This window comes from Balaenoptera musculus, chromosome 8, assembly GCF_009873245.2.
Source record: "Balaenoptera musculus isolate JJ_BM4_2016_0621 chromosome 8, mBalMus1.pri.v3, whole genome shotgun sequence".
Lineage (NCBI taxonomy): Eukaryota > Metazoa > Chordata > Mammalia > Artiodactyla > Balaenopteridae > Balaenoptera > Balaenoptera musculus.
In genome coordinates, this window is record NC_045792.1 from 103,285,040 (window position 1) to 103,301,046 (window position 16,007).

The window sequence follows — 16,007 nt, forward strand, 5'->3', positions numbered from 1 at the left end:
TGGGGGAGCGAGGGTGTGCGGGCGGGTGGAGGCTGGGGGGCGGTCCCCGCCCCAGATGCCCGCCCCGCTGGAACCCGCCGCCGCCGCGCTGGGCCCGCTCCAGAGAGCCCTCACCTGGGACCGCTGGCCGCCCCGCCGGATTCCTCCGGGCGGGGCTGGAAGGCCCGCGCCCACCTCCGCCCGGCAGCATCAAAGTGGGAAACCGAGGCTGGGGTAGGAAGATGGGCCTTGCCCCAGGGTCGCGCGGATGGTGGGAGCAGGTGGGGCTGGAACCCACGCCTCTCAGCCCTGGCGCAGCCTCCCTTGCACATGTGGGGGTCTCACCACCCCGAAGTCACTTCTTATTAGTACTGGTCCACTCCCCCTGAAGGAGAGGACTCGAGGTGGGGGCACCCCTTAGCCAGGGCCCCAGCGGGGTCCCAGGAAGAAGCCCGCGGGGTCCAGAAAAGGAGCAGATAGAACAAAGCTTGAAATCCAGATTCCCTGCCAACCCCCCTCTAAATGGCTTCCTGGTGCCCACCCTGCCCCCGCCCCTTCGCCTTGTCTGGCCGGGCTGGCGGGGCTGGCTCTGGGCCTCAGACACTCTGGAATCGCCAAGGTCTGAGCTCAGGGCCTGGCCCCCTTCCCAGGCTAACAGCCGGCAGGAGGGGGGTGATGCTTGAGGGCCCCAGGGCTGGGGAGGGGCACAGCAGGGCCCCAGGGCAGGGGTTGGCAGGGGCTGGTGGGGGGCCTTGAGTTTGGTCAGGGCTGGAGAGGAGCCAGGCCTGTCCGCTAGTCTGGAAGGGAGGCCCTTGAGGGCTGCAGTGCCCTGGGCCCCAGGCCATATCCCGGGGACCTAGCCAGGAGACCCCAGGATTCAGTCTCTGACTCACAGAACTCAGCAGGGGGTGGGTGTGACCAGGGTACATTCAGAGTGGGACACAGCCAAGTCAGGGTGACACTCTCTCTCCGAGGGGAACGGGGGCTGCAGTCTGACTGAGGGAAAGGGGGTTCAGGGACTTGCCTCTAGGCACACCTGTGCAAGGAACTCATGGTTTTCACTTTGAGGGTGGGCTCATTTGGGGGAACTGAGGGAGACTCTTTGGTGGACCCCTGCCCGAATTGCTCAGTGGGCTCAGGCCCTGTTCACATAGGCAGGTATTGCAGAGGTAGGATGGGGGCAATCCCATGTCCCCAGGGGGGCTGGGAGGGTGTGTAAGGGCTGCCCGCACACTCCCTCGGGGCTCTGGTCCCACACTGAGGCAGGGAATAGTACTGAGTGCTCACCACTTGCCACGTGTAGGGCTGAGCATTTTCTAGTCATTTTTCCCCCATACTCATCTGAACCTGGCCCTTGGAGCACAGCATAAACAGACCAGGGTTAGAGTCCGAATCTCTCTGAGTCTCAGTTTTCTCACCTGTAAAATGGGGATCTATTCATTCAACAGACTAGGAACCTCCCGCGTGCTCCTGCTAACAAGTAGAACCAATCTCTGCCCTGCCGGAGCTTCTGTACTGGAGGAGACAGACATATGACAAATCAATTCATACGTGGCTGAGGCTGGGACAGAGGTCGGTGCTGGAACAGAGAAGACTAAGGAGCTGGGAACAAGAGAGGTGGTGGGACCTGGAGGTCCAGGAAGCCCCTCTGACAAAGGGACTTTTAAACCAGGAGCTGGAGGAGGAGCAGGAGTTAACAGCCAGGCGGGGGGAAGCCTGTAGGAGGCCCGAGGAGTCAAGGGGCCTGTGTTGAGGAGACAATTTACACAGCGGCATGCGGGGTGAAGGGTAGGAAAGAGATTCATTTCTTCTAGGAGCTGAGAGAAGGCCAGCGGAGCAACGGGGTGGGGAGGCGGAGAGAGAGCATCCGGAGGCGGAGGCGGGAGGCCACGGTGAGGAATCTGAGTTTTATTTTCATTGCCACGGGGCTGTATCAGAGCAAGAGGGGGTGCTGATGCCATCATCCCAGGAGAGAGGACTCGGCTTGGACGCGGTGGAGATGTGTTTGGGGGGTGGAATCTAGAGACTAGGTGAAGTGGAGGGTACGCAAGAGGCAGGTGGTGTGAATGGCTCCCAGGTGTCTGGCCTGAGCCCCTGGGTGGGTGAGGAAGGCGGCAGAAGAGAGGGAGACCTGGGGGAGAGTGTGGGGCTCTGTTTGCAGCTTGCCGAGTTTGAGATGCTTGTGTCATCCACGTGGAGACGTCTCAATCCAGGGGTCTGGAGCTCAAACAGAATGTCTGCCCTGGAGACACAGACTTGGGGTCCTCAGCATACAGGGGCATTTATGGCCGTGGGAAAGGGTGGGCTCGGCTGGGGAGAGAAGAGGGCCCAAGGCGAACCAGGGAGGTCACCACTCCCAGATCAGAAAGAGGAGGCAGAGTCAGAAGTGACTTAGAAGGAGCAGCTGGAGGGAGCGGAGAGAGGAAAACCAGGAGTGTGATGCAGGAAGAGCCAAGAGGAGCGCGCGTTTTGGGAGGAGGGCATGGCCAAGGGTGTCTAATGCTGCTGAGAGTAGGACGGGGGGAAGGCAGCCCTTGTTCGGGGGCTGTTGAGGGGACTGAGCCACCGGGAGCCGTGAGGGCAAGCACCCAGCCCAGTGCTTGGCACATAGTGAGTGCTCTGCAAGTTTACCTACTGTCATTACCAAACTCCTTCCTCTCATCAGGAACCCAGCAGTGGGCACCCTCATGTGGGTGATGAACATTCACCTAAGTCTGGAGCCACAGGAGCTGGAGCTGGAAGGGGCGCTGCCCTGGGGAGCTGCGGCCTTCAGCACAATCCAGTGGAACCTGTCCTCTTGCAGCCTGCGGGGAGGGAGCTGCGGAAATAAATATTACCCCAGTCTCCTCCTGTCCAGCTGGGCCCCCCAGGGGCCGAACCCCAAAGGAAGCCCAAGGGCAGGGAGGCTGGGGAGGGAACAGAGCAGGCAAGGTGAGCCTCGGGGCATGAGGCAGGGCGGACAAGGATGCAGAGTGGATCCGCAGGGCTACTGCGACAGTCCAGCACAGGTAGTGTCCATGGCCTGTCCACCTTTTCTCTCCGCATCTCCTGTGTCACCACACCCAGCCACCCCATCTTCCTAGAATCGACCACACGCCTCCTAGATGTAAGTTCTCCTGCAAGTCCAAGGAGACCATGACCTCTGTGGTCAGTCCAGATCACTTCTGTTGCCTAACGGGTCTCCCCACTGCCATTTCTGCCTGGTCCTGTCCCTCCTCCACCTGGTGCCAGAGTCACCTCTTAAAACCTAATTCCAGGGCTTCCCTGGTGGCTCAGTGGTTAAGAATCCACCTGCCAACGCAGGGGACATGGGTTTGATCCCTGGTCCGGGAAGATCCCACATGCCGCAGAGTAACTAAGCCTGTGCGCCACAACTACTGAGCCTGCGCTTCAGCGCCCGCGCTTCAGAGCCCGCGAGCCACAACTACTGAAGCCTGCGCGCCTAGAGCCCGTGCTCCACAGCAAGAGAAGCTACTGCAATGAGAAGCCTGCACAGCGCAACGAGGAGTAGCCCCCGCTCGCTGCAACTAGAGAAAGCCCGCGTGCAGCAACAAAGACCCAATGCAGCCAAAAATAAATAAAAACAAACAAATAAACCTCCCCCCTTAATTCCAGGGACTTCTCTGGTGGCACAGTGGTTAAGACTCCGCACTCCCAATGCAGGGGGCCCGGGTTCGATCCCTGGTCAGGGAACTAGATCCCACATGCATGCCGCAAGTAAGGGTTCACATGCCACAACCAAGGAGCCCGCCTGCTGCAACTACGAGCCAGCGCAACCTAATTAATTAATTAATTAATTTTTAAAAACCCAACAAAAACCTAATTCCAACCGTGATCCTTCTCGGCTTAAAAAACCTCCAACCATTAATTAAAAAACCTCCAACCATTAATTAAAAAATAAAAAACAATAACAACAACAAAACAAAACCGTCCAGCAGCTTCCGTCTGCTCACCTGGGCCTGCAGGGTCCTCGGCGTGGCCTGATCCTTCATGTCTTGGGGTCCTGCCTCCAGAAGGCATTTCTCTAAAACAGCTGCCCCCGGCCCTTTGGGTCACATCTCCGCTTTGTCTCCTGCTGGTCTTCAGCACAGCCTGAAACATTCTTCTTCGTGGGCTTGGTTACTTACGGTGCATTTCACCGTCCTCCCAGGGAGGTACAACCTTGCCTCCAGACCCTAGTACAGGGCCTGGCACGCAGAGGGTGCTGAAGTTTGTTGACTGACTGAATGGACTGAGACCACGGAACTCTGAAAGACGAAACAATTAGACTTGCATCATCTGGTGAGTAAGATGTGGGGATTGAACTTAAGCCGGCCTGATTCAAAACCTACACAGTGCTCCTGGAAGGGAGGAATGAGAGGGGTCCCACAAATGTCCTAAAGATAGGAGGGCAATGAGGGGCTTTGCTGGAATGTGGCAAGGAAGAACCCTGGGACCACAGCCCCGGGGAATGATCAGACTGCTTAAATGTTAGGGAAGGGTTCCTTTGTGCAGAGGGGTTCTTGAGGCCCAGAGATGGCAAGGGACTTGGCCAAGGTTGCATGGCTGGTTAACGGCAGAGCCAGAACTCAAACCCAGGGCTCCCAATGCCTCCTTAGGGGAACTGGCTGGACGAGGCAGCAGCAGCCTGCGTAAGGGAAGTCTCATTTCAGGAGGCAGCATAACACGGTGGTGGTTTTCTGGCATTCGATCTTCCTGCACCAGCTGTGTGCATTGGGGAAATTCTTCATCTCCTCTAGGCCTCCTTTCCTCATTTTTAGACAAGGAAGCAAAGGAGCTGACATTCATGAAGCCCTTTGTTGGATGCTGGGCACACGGTAAGTCCTCAGTATACGTTAGCTCTTTTCATCATTATCTGGGTCTGGGGTCCACAGTGGGCTGTGGGTGGGAGCTGGCTGCTTGGGGGGAGGGGGAGAATACCATTGAAAGAGGGCTGACCGTGCACCAGGCTCTGTGTCACCTCTCTGAGTTCTGAATGTCTTTGGGAAGCTTCTAGGCTCTAAAGAAAGAAATGGCTCCAAGGGTTGTAGGTTCTAAAGATGACGGAAGTTTCAGAAGCCTGGAGGGGACCATTCTGCCCTGAAGCATTTCTCTCCAAAGACACTTTACTGAAAGTGACTGTCACTGAGCCCCTCTGACGTGCCCCTACTGTGATGAAGGGCACTGAGAGATGGGACTGGAAAACGCAATGAACCAATGTTCATGCTTGATGAGTCAGAGAGGATCTTCAGCCCTGCCCCTCGTCTCCACCTTCTGAACCCAGGAAAAGTCCACTGGTGAGAATCCAGCTCTGGACGTGCGCTGACCAGATGGGGTCACAGCCCTGCCACATCCCAGCAGGGTGACTGTGACTAAATCTCTTAACATGTCCAGGCTTCAGCTTCTCCATCTGCACATTGGGAGACATAACTCACAGACTTGTCCTGAGGATTAAAGGAGATAATTCAAGCTCTTAGTATAGTGCCCAGCCCCAAGAAAAAATACACCAAAAGTTGAGTATTATTATTTTTGCTACTGTAACATCTAGTCCTTTCTTGTTTCCCAGAAACGTCAGGTCAATTCACATTGCAGTGAAAGACAAGAAGAAAAGTCGACCCCTTTGGAGGCCTGTTGCCGTGATGATAAAATAATGCCAGTAACGATTTTCAGAGCCTCGGCTACACAGCATAGGCCACTCGTTGCCATGTGAACCTGACCCACCAGATAAGGCAGTCAAGGGGGACCTGTAACTGAGCTGTGTGTGAATATGCTGCCGTGGGGTGTGCTGTTACTCAGGGACAGGCCTAACTACTGCCACATCCACTGTGCCACAGGTAGGGACAGATGTTGGGCTGGCTCACGTGAGGGTAGGGAAGGGTCCCACACTTCCCAAACAGCTAGTCTACCCACCGTTACTGGTCTGAATGGGCTTTCCCAACAGCACTTCTGAGACCTTCTATGTGCTTGCTCCCTTGTCGAGGACTATGATGGGTCTGAGGTTTTTTTGTTTAATTTTTTATATATTTATTTTATTTTATTTATTTGGTTGCGCCGGGCCTTAGTTGCAGCAGGCAGGCTCCTTAGTTGTGGCTTGCGGGCTCCTTAGTTGCAGCATGGGAACTCTTAGTTGTGACATGCATGTGGGATCTAGTTCCCCGACCAGGGATCGAACCCAGGCCCCCTGCATTAGGAGTGCGGAGTCTTTTTTTTTTTTTAATTTATTTATTTTGGCTGCGTTGGATCTTCGTTGCTGCGTGCGGGCTTTCTCAGTTGCGGGGAGCGGGGGCTACTCTTCGTTGCGGTGCGCGGGCTTCTCATTGCAGTGGCTTCTCTTTGTTGCGGAACACAGGCTGTAGGCACGTAGGCTTCAGTAGTTGAGGCATACAGGCTCAGTAGTTGTGGCTCGCGGCTCTAGAGCACAGGCTCAGTAGTTGTGGTGCATGGGCTTAGTTGCTCCGCGGCATGTGGGATCTTCCTGGACCAGGGCTCGAACCTGTATCCCCTGCATTGGCAGGTGGATTCTTAACCACTGCGCCACCAGGGAAGTCCAGGGTCTGAGGTTTTACCTTACTTGCAAACACAAGTGAGCCTGCCACAGGTTCGTGCATGCTGGCAGAAGACAGGAGATTCCTGGGTCAGAGAAAAAGGACCATTATTCATGGCACAGTAAATAGCATGATCATCAGCCTATTAACATCAGTCCTCTTGTCCCCAGGTCCCGTGGGGGCGGCACCAATGACCTAGATAGACGCCTGCACACAGTGGACTGTGGTATGGGAGAGGACGCTAAACTTAAGAACGCAAGTCTTTTCTAATGACTGCCCTTTGCACTGGAGGGAGATTCTGTCTCGATCGTCCATGGCTATTCACTGTACCAACATCCTTGAGAAGAGAGTCCAGGACAAAGGCAGTCAGTTGCCTCACTTGCAAAATGCGCAGAAACTCAAGAGATCTCTGGAGAATTGTCTTACAGTAATATCCACCCCTCATTTCTACACTGTCTTGGCTTTGGGCGAATTTTCCCATGAGTTCACCACTCTGTTGGCAAATCTGATCGACAGAGGCTAGGACCAAATCTGTTCAACTTGTGTCAGACAGCATTTAATTAAAGCTACTACCAACAGAACTACAAGCAGCAGGATGAAGCCACCTTGCAGTACGGACCTCAGCCACATGCCTCCCAGGTGAACACATCCATAAAGCATCACATCTACCTTAGAAAGCCGCGTGGCTCGCTCCTTAGTTCTCTGCATCAACCTTTCCACCTTGGCCCAGAAGGCATTCAGGAGAGCCTCAATTCACTGACCAAGGTTGCTATGGATGATAGATTTCTCCTGTACTTCTTCCTTGCAGACTGCAGTCTGTGCAATCAATATATCTGCTGTACCTGGATTAATGCTTCCAGCCATGAGTGAGAAGGTCCTTTTTCTCTGACCCAGGAGTCTCCTGTCTTCTGCCAGCATGCATGAACCTGTGGCAGGCTCATGTGTTAGTTTGCAAGTAGGCTAAAGTCAAGGATAAATTTCAAGCCACTCTGTTTTCTGGAGAGAGACAAGTTAATGTGTGACTTCCACATCAATCATACAGTCTCAAGGGTACTAGTGTTGCTTCTGGGAAAAAACATGGCGCCCCCAAGTGGGACTTACATCAGCTAGGGGGGGCCCAGGTTGACAGTGCCTCCCTTCAAGTCCGTAGGCCTTAGGGCTTCCAGCTCAATCCAAATAATTAAGTCTAGTCCTTGTTTTTGGAGGGCTTGGCTAAGGGCAGTTAGTTCTGTTTGTCCGTGCCACCAGCCAGATGCCATTCATCTACTCCACGGCATGACTGAGTGGTGATAGCTACAGGATTGGGCCTGGGATCTGTATCTGGAGGTGATGTTGTTGACAGGTATTTTATGTAGGAGGTACAGGAGCTGAGGCTACCCCTTGCTGCTTCCAATCTCTTGGTAAGGTTAAGCAAAATGGCAATCAAATCAAGGTCAGAACTGTCTAGTGGAGCATGGCAGACTCAGCAGTCAGTTAAATTTAAGTCACTTGAAATAGTTTGGGCGAGTTGGACCAAGATGTTGTCCTCAGTGAAGAAGGCTCCAAGTGGTTTGGAAAGACAAAGACTATAAGTGTCTTTCTTTCCCCCATTTCTCCCAGGGTCTGAGGTGTCCCCTCCCCAAGTGCCAACGTTGTTATTCTCCCTCAACTGTCACAAAATCGATGTGTTCTATTCTAGTAGTTAGAACTTCATCTTTTTTCCAATCACCTCCTACTTACACTTTTCATCTGGAAGGGTCAGGTGCAAGAAGGACAAGGACATTTTTATAAAACATACAGGAGCCCACTATGTCCCCCACTCTACGTGTAGACCGCTGTTGGGGGACTCAAAGAGAGAGGTGTGTGTGCCAAGCGCTCCAGGTATTCTCATGATCTAGGACAGAGTCAGTCAAATAAGAGAATCCAGATGGTTGAGACTCCCATAGGCCCCTTTCTGACTGGGCTATCAACCAGAGTTGCACCAATCAGGCTGACCTGGGGTTGCTGTTAAGGGAAAGAGAGAAGCATTATGTCCAGGAATGGTGAACATGGAACCCTAAATTTTCAAAACTGGTCTATATAAACGCCACCCCTCTCATCTCGATCATTATGAAGGACACGGCCTAGATGAGATGGTCCCATCCTGGGGACAGCCACATTCAGTTATTGAACTACTGTACTAAGGTGTGTGGACCAGGAGGGAGAGCCAGAAATCTCTTTGAGTTAATTTTTGAGGAGCTATTTCAATGCTCAACAGTACCACATGCTTGTGGATGACAGGGAGGATAGAAGGACCACCAAATACCTAGACTATCAGCCCATTGTTGAGTGGCCTGAGATGAAAGGTGCACCATTGTTAGACTTCAGTTGGTCCAGAAAGCCGAAATCATTACACAGATTAGTCTCAAGAAGCACAATGGTGTGACCAAAGTTGGCTGACTGGCCTGAAACAGTACCACTGTAACCTGAAAAAGTGTGAGACACCATCCATAGCCCCAGGAAGGAGTCAAAGGTCCCATGCATTCAGTCTCTCAGGAGTGGGCAGGGGCAATGCCACATACACTGTAGCCTCCTCTTCACAGGACAAACAGATGAACATTTGACCGGGATCACAAATCTGGCATGGAGTGGTGGCCTCTGCATCAGCAGCATGGAGTCCTTCACTTTGTGCCCACTCTGTGTTGGTGGACGTGTTGCCATATCTGGTATCATGGTGGGTCCAGGCAGAAATGGAGACAATCTGGGCAGCGCAGGCTCGAACAACAGCTTGATTCATGTCAGTCTCATCAGAGAATGGGCCTTTAGCATGGGCATCTGCATAAGTGATCTAGATAGTTTGATCAGCCACGATTTGTTTCCACAGTTAGCTGAGAACATTGCCATCCAAAGCCCTCTATTAGGCGGCAGGGTCCTGAGATTATCTGGCTCACATTTGGGGACTCCTTGACTCAGCAACCACAGCAACATTGCTTTCCAGCTGGAGCTGCAAGGTTCACAACCCTTTGGCTGACCTGGACTTGAGTTGGTCAGTCTTGCTAACGGTTTGGCAATTTTGTTTATCTTCTAAAGAGCTAACTTGTAGGTGAGTTGATTTGCTCTAATCTATTCTAGTCTTCCTTCTGCTTGCTTTGGGTTTAGTTTGCTCTTTTTTCTAGTTTCTTAAGGTGGAAGATGAGGTTACTGAATCGAGACTTTTTTTTTTCTTTTAAATATAAGAATATACAACTATAAATTGCCCTCTAAGCACTGCTTTGGCTGTATCTCACAAGTTTTGGTATGCTGTGTTTTCATTAATCTCCAAGTAGTTTCTAATTTCCCATGTGTTTTCTTCTATGACCCATTAGTTATTTAAGAGGGTGTTGTTTAATTTCCACATATTTGTGAATTTCCCAAATTTCCTTCTTTTATTGATTGCTAATTTCATTCCACTGTGATCTGAGAACATACTTTGTATAATTTCAACCCTTTTAAGTGTATTGAGACTTGTTTTATGGTCTAGCATATGGTCTGTCCTGGAGCATGTATATTTGAGAAGAATATGACCTGCTGTTGCCAGGTGGAGCGTTCTATAGATGTCTGTCAGGACTTGGGCTTGACTTGCACAGCCGTGACTTTTCTTTTAAAGGAGACTACCTTGATAGAGGGTATTTCTGTCCCCCTGTCATAATAATGTCTCATTTTTGCCTTGTTTTAACAGAAGGGCTAGGAGACTTTTCTAGGGCAGTGGAGCTGATCACAAGAATTTATCTAGATTTCTTTGGGGCACCTGTAGCAGTACTGTAAACCTAAAGTAAGACAATAGGAGCCCAAAGAGTAATAAATGCCTCATCTATGGTTTCCTATGGGAGTTTGTCTCAAGGAAATTTCCCAGAAGAGGGACAAAGCTCCCTTATAGCAGCCAAGACCCATTAGGGGGGAAAAACTGAGACCTTTTACTGTCATCTCAGAATAGATATAAGATTCGCATGATAGCCTGTAGAAAGGGCTGAGCTGTAAGATGACCCAGCTGTTGCCATTCTTCCTTACCAAGCATGACATGCCCTGCCCCTCCTCTCCCAAGTGAGCCAGCAAAGTTCTAATGATTCATCTATTTTTTTGTCCATAGCAGTAGTGAATTTCCCTCCATTCATGTTTAATATGTGTGTGCATCTCTGTAAATGCTGCCTGAAAGGAGGTGGAAACTTCTGTACTCCCAGGATGAGTCTCTCTCTCTTTTTTTTTTTTTTTGGCTGCATTGGGTCTTTGTTGCTGCACGTCAGGATGAGTCATTGGTTGTTACAATGGGGCAGACCTGGACCGTGAGGCGCTACCTTTCCACTCCCCAACCCCACCCAGAAGAGAGTAGTTGTCATGAGGAATAAATGAAAGGGAGTAAATGGGAGGATGAGTGTAAGGATCTTAGTTGGTGTCAGACAGGATAAGCTGCTGAGTGGATATTGGCCATTATGATGACACAGAAGGGTGCATCGAGGAATTCGGTGGGGGGTGGGGCGTGCTGGGAGCTGAAGATAGTAAGGACCTGGAGGGTCTGTGCATATAGGCTAGAGTCCAAGAGTCCCTATAGTCAGTTTGGCAGAACTGACCTGGCGTCAGGCCCTGAGTCAGGTACACTGCTGCCCAAGAGGCTGCTGGTAGATGGACAGAGTGACGTGGGGCACAGGGCTCTCCAAGGAAGCAGGAGGCAGGAAGGGTCGGAAAATGTAAGTAAGTTCCAGGGAGTCTATGTAGGAGGAAGATGGGACCAGGAGGAGGGTACTCTATCTTCAGGTAAAACTGAAAGCATGTGCTGCCAGTCAGAGAAGGAGATTGCCGATGAGATTACGGGAGTCTAAGTCCTAGCTCCTTCTCCACTGCCCTGGTGTACTGCCTAGAGGCACTGCAGGCTGCACATCTGGGGACTGCTGCCTGCTCCACCTGGCTTCTTCCAACCTACTAAGGGAGAGGAGGTGTATGGAAAAAGAACAATGAGAAAAAAAAAAAAAAAACCACCAAGGCCAATGGTCAGGGAGCACTAGTAATTTTAACAGCAACCCACTCAAGAAGAGCATAACGGTCACAAGCATGTGTAATAAACCCCTCATCCCCACCCTCCAGCATGTATCACTCAGTTGCGGCTGGAACCGAAACTGCGCATGCTCAGCACAGCGATGTCCACCCCCACCCCGCGGTCAGCTGGCTTTTCGAGGGTTCAAACTTCACCAAAACAAAATGTCTTCTTAGGGGCTGACTTTGCATCAGTCCCAGGCCTTTGGGTGGGGAAGATAGGGGGTGGGCAGACTGGAACACCGAACGTGCAGAAGGGGAGGGGTCTTGAAATAAGCTGAAAGGCAGCGAGAACGATCGCCGCCTGGCCTGCCTTTCCAGTTGAAGTGAGAAGCACTGAGGCCCGAGGAGGCTCCACGCACGCGTAAGGGGCCGTTTGTTATTATCAAGGGTGTTGTGATGTTGCCACTGCCCCGCCTGCCCCGGGTCCTGCCAGTGCGGAAAGGGATACTCCAGGGGAGGCGGAGGCCAGCGAAGATTTCTCAAGCCAACTGGTCCCCTCCCTCCGCGGCGGGCAGAAAGAGCGACTCTGCGCAGCCACTTCCGGGTCCTGCGACTTTGGGCGGCATTATCACGGAGACGCCCCTCCTGAGGCCCGGCCAGTCGAAAGTTTTGTTCACAGGCTCCCACCGAGGGGCGCACCAATGGGACAGGGTCTAGTCTGCGGCAGACACGCCCCACTCTGGGCATCGCGACGTCGGAGCACACAGAGCGTCATTTCCGCCCTCATCCTCGGCCCACTGGAGGGGCGGAGCCAAGCGGAAGGCGCGCTGCTTGTGCGTCACTTCCGGTGAGTCTAGCGGCGACAACGGCAACATGGCTCTGAACGGCTCTGGTGAGGACTTGGGCTGCGGGGGTTTGTGGCTGCGGGTTGCGGGTTGCGGGATGCAGCCTGCTTCGGCAAGACCCCCCGGCCCCTTGTGCCTCTCTTCCCCCAGAAGTCGACGACTTTTCCTGGGAGCCCCCGACCGAAGCGGAGACGAAGGTGCTGCAAGCGCGGCGGGAGCGGCAGGATCGCATCTCCCGGCTCATGGGCGACTACCTGCTGCGTGGTTACCGCATGCTGGGCGAGACGTGCGCGGACTGCGGGGTGAGGAGAGACTCGGGACGTGGGATCCAGGATGGGGCCGCGGACCAGGCCACACGGCCCTTCCCCAGCGCTCCCCTCTGGATCCCATCGCCCGGCGTCTCACCCCTGCCCCGTGTGTTTTCTGGCTCCTAGACGATCCTCCTCCAAGACAAACAGCGGAAAATCTACTGCGTGGCTTGCCAGGAGCTCGACTCAGACGTGGATAAAGATAATCCGGGTGAGGGGTCGAGTGTGCTTGGTGAAGAAGTGTGGTGAAAGAGGGTCAGGAACAGTAGGTGGGAGGTGACAGTGGTGTTTGTGGGTGAGGCGGGGGTGAGTTGCTTTCTCCTTTCAGGTCTAGAAAGGACCATTCATTCAGTAAGAGCACTAAGCACCTACCGTGTGCCAGAGATCATGGAGAGTCTGAGCTTATTAGGCATAGTTCTGATGAGAGAGATGAAGCAAGGGCATAAATAACTCTGATACAAAGAAGAAAATGGATAAGTTGCCTTATACTGGGGCAGGGGAAACATCTCAACTAGAGAGAGAGCAGAACAGTAAAGAGTAGGGAAGTGGCTCAGGGCTGAGGTGAGCCAGGTATCCTGACCATTCCACCGGCTTTTTCCTCTTTTAGCTCTGAATGCCCAGGCTGCCCTCTCCCAAGCTCGGGAGCACCAGCTCGCCTCTGCTTCGGAGCCCACCTTGGGCTCTCGGCCTGCCCCTCAGCCCCCAGTACCCCGTCCAGAGCACTGTGAGGGAGCTGCAGCAGGGCTCAAGGCAGTCCAGGGGCCGCCCCCTCCTGCTGTGCCTCCAAATGCAGATGTCGTGGCCTGCACACAAGAGGCTCTCCTGCAGAAACTGACCTGGGCCTCAGCTGAGCTGGGCTCTAGCACCTCCCTGGAGACTAGCATCCAGCTGTGTAGCCTTATCCGGGCTTGTGCTGAAGCTCTGCGCAGCCTGCAGCAGCTGCAACACTAAAGAACCCCTCCTGAGAAAATCCCTGTAGAAAAACAGCTGTTCCTCTTGTGTGATTTGTTCTTTTCTTGGTTCTGAGTGTGCATGTAAGCCCCAACTCTGCTCGTCTTTTTCCTACTTTTGGACTCTCATGCTATCACAGTCTGGTCTCCTTGATGCCCTGAGAGATGAGTTGGGCTTGTTTCTGCTCAGTTTCCCCATTCAAAGGATGAGGCGGGAGAGGACTATGTGATAATTTTATTCTGATGAGGAGGCCACAACCTCCTCAAAAGCAGAAACAGGAGGCGTGGATCTCTAAAGGAACCCTGCAACCTCCTCAGCCATCCAGTGCTCATTCCCCACCCTTGAGTGAGATTTGGGGTTCCAGTCCCCTTGGTAGCTTCCCCTCCTTCCCCCGAGCATCCCGACACCATCATCCTATCCCACCTCAGGCCCAGACCAGGTACTCAGATACTGACAGGGTGTCAGTCAATTAGGATCAATTATGGACTTACCCTCAGTCTCCTGACCACCCCCCCCCCTTTTAGATCCTTGAGAGTTATAATAAGGCAGAATAAATAATTAAAGTGTTGTGTGTGGGGGTGGAGAACCGAGAAAGAACCGCACGCTCCGCTTTTGCCCTCTTCCCTCACCCCTTTTTCCTGCTCCCCTTCTATTGGTGGTCAACTGCCTGTTCTCTGCTCTCTGCGACCTGGGGCAACGTGGTCACATACAGCCGTTGCCCTTTTAAGAGAGGCCCTGCCCACACGGAGGGGTGGGCAGGGGGCGGAGTCGGAGGAACCGGGTAGGAACAAAGCACTCCCTGCGGGCGGCGGCTGGGCTCGGCTCGCGGGGTGCGGGGGCCTGCGGGCGGCGGCCCGGGCGGAGCGTTGGAGGGAAGGAGGCGGCATCCTCCTCTACCGGTCCGGCCATGAATGGGCTGCCTTCGGCCGAGGCGCCAGGCGGCGCGGGCTGCGCCCTGACCGGTCTCCCGCCGTTACCGCGCGGCCTCAGCGGTCTTCTCAACGCGAGCGGGGGCTCGTGGAGGGAGCTGGAGCGCGTCTACAGCCAGCGCAGCCGCATCCACGATGAGCTGAGCCGGGCCGCCCGCGTACCGGACGGGCCCCGTAACGCCGCCGGCGCCGCCAACGCGGGAACTGCCGCGGGTCCCCCCGGCCCGCGTCGCCCTGTTAACCTCGACTCGGCGCTAGCGGCGCTGCGCAAGGAGATGGTGAGTAGCCCTGCCTCGGTCAGCTGGGCGTTGCGGGGTGCTGGGGGCTGCCGCCGAGCTTGAGGGTCCTGGGGCGGGGCGGAGCACATAAGGCAACGTGCTATCTGGGTCTAGAGGATCGGCAGAAGCCAGTTGGGTCAGAGGGGATATGGTAACAATAATTATAGTTACCGTTTACGGTAATAATTACCATGTATTTTTAAATGCCTTACTAGTGTTATTTCATTCTATTCTGCTAGATAAGTGTTGTCCCCATCTTGCAGATAGGGGTCAGTGACTTGCCTAAAGATTCAAAGCTTGTAGATGGCATCTGATGTCCACAAAAACCTGTGCTTGGGAAGATTGGCTAGGGCGGTGGCTTCGACCCCAACCCCAGCCCACTCTCAGTCTTTTGCAGGTGGGCCTGCGGCAGCTGGACATGTCCCTGCTGTGCCAGCTGTGGGGCCTGTATGAGTCGATCCAGGACTATAAGCACCTGTGCCAAGACTTGAGCCTGTGCCAGGACCTGTCATCCTCCCTGCACTCAGACAGTTCCTACCCACCTGATGCTGGCCTATCTGATGATGACGAGCCTCCTGATGCTAGCCTGCCCCCAGACCCGCCACCCCTCACTGTGCCCCAGACGCACAATGCCCGAGACCAGTGGCTGCAGGATGCCTTCCACATCAGCCTCTGAAGAGCTAGGGTGGCGGGGGGCATGCACCCATGCAAAAGGCTCAGAAACTCACCCCTCAGCAAGTATTCAGGCTATAGTGCCTGCTTTCCCCCACACCACCTCACCTCACAGGAGGAGGGCAAGACCTGGGCCCCTTGGGGGAAAAACTGCCTATCCTCTCTCTCCTGTTTTGGGTTAGCTGGCACTGGGGCAGGTACCTGGGCTACAGCCTCTGCCCATGGCACTGGACCTCCACTTCTCCCACATGTGTGTACTCCAGCTTGGCAGACCTTCAGTCTGGCGGTGGGGTCCAAAGCATCTAGCACTCCCCTTGGCATCTCTGTGATTGGGATGAGTGCCTGGCTCCTATCTCTTCACCTTTTGCTGCTATTGGCAGCTGCTGGCTCAGGGGCATCCCACCTCTGGACCCTGGGTTCCATGGCCCTAGACAAGGGCTCTCCAGGACCCATTCCTGCACCACCCACGGCTGGGAGGGCCAAGGCTCCGCGCTGGATATTTAAGTTTAGGGGCCAGCCTCCTGGGCGCATAGATAAATAAATAACTGTCTCAGCA

At 53.9% G+C, this 16,007-nt stretch overlaps 2 protein-coding genes and 2 long non-coding RNA genes across 5 annotated transcripts; all 4 read left to right on the plus strand.

The window, feature by feature from the left end:
• Window positions 1–139: 139 nt before the first annotated feature.
• LOC118899184 lies at window positions 140–3,288 on the plus strand. Its single transcript, XR_005020899.1, has 4 exons — window positions 140–213; window positions 1,428–1,551; window positions 1,794–1,871; window positions 2,645–3,288. It is a non-coding gene; the product is annotated as an uncharacterized LOC118899184 (long non-coding RNA).
• Window positions 3,289–3,750: 462 nt separating this feature from the next.
• LOC118899484 lies at window positions 3,751–7,196 on the plus strand. Of its 2 annotated transcripts, XR_005020962.1 has the most exons (4): window positions 3,751–4,796; window positions 4,969–5,255; window positions 5,525–5,792; window positions 6,674–7,196. It is a non-coding gene; the product is annotated as an uncharacterized LOC118899484 (long non-coding RNA). The 2 variants fall into 2 exon arrangements; XR_005020963.1 differs by lacking the exon at window positions 4,969–5,255.
• Window positions 7,197–12,177: 4,981 nt separating this feature from the next.
• ZNRD2 (zinc ribbon domain containing 2) lies at window positions 12,178–13,607 on the plus strand. The gene is made up of 4 exons (XM_036861271.1): window positions 12,178–12,360; window positions 12,464–12,615; window positions 12,748–12,832; window positions 13,229–13,607. Exons 1-4 carry the CDS (start codon window positions 12,342–12,344, stop codon window positions 13,570–13,572), a joined length of 600 nt encoding a protein of 199 aa, XP_036717166.1. The 5' UTR covers window positions 12,178–12,341; the 3' UTR covers window positions 13,573–13,607.
• A 137-nt stretch (window positions 13,608–13,744) lies between these two features.
• FAM89B (family with sequence similarity 89 member B) lies at window positions 13,745–16,007 on the plus strand. The gene is made up of 2 exons (XM_036861272.1): window positions 13,745–14,779; window positions 15,177–16,007. Exons 1-2 carry the CDS (start codon window positions 14,480–14,482, stop codon window positions 15,453–15,455), a joined length of 579 nt encoding a protein of 192 aa, XP_036717167.1. The 5' UTR covers window positions 13,745–14,479; the 3' UTR covers window positions 15,456–16,007.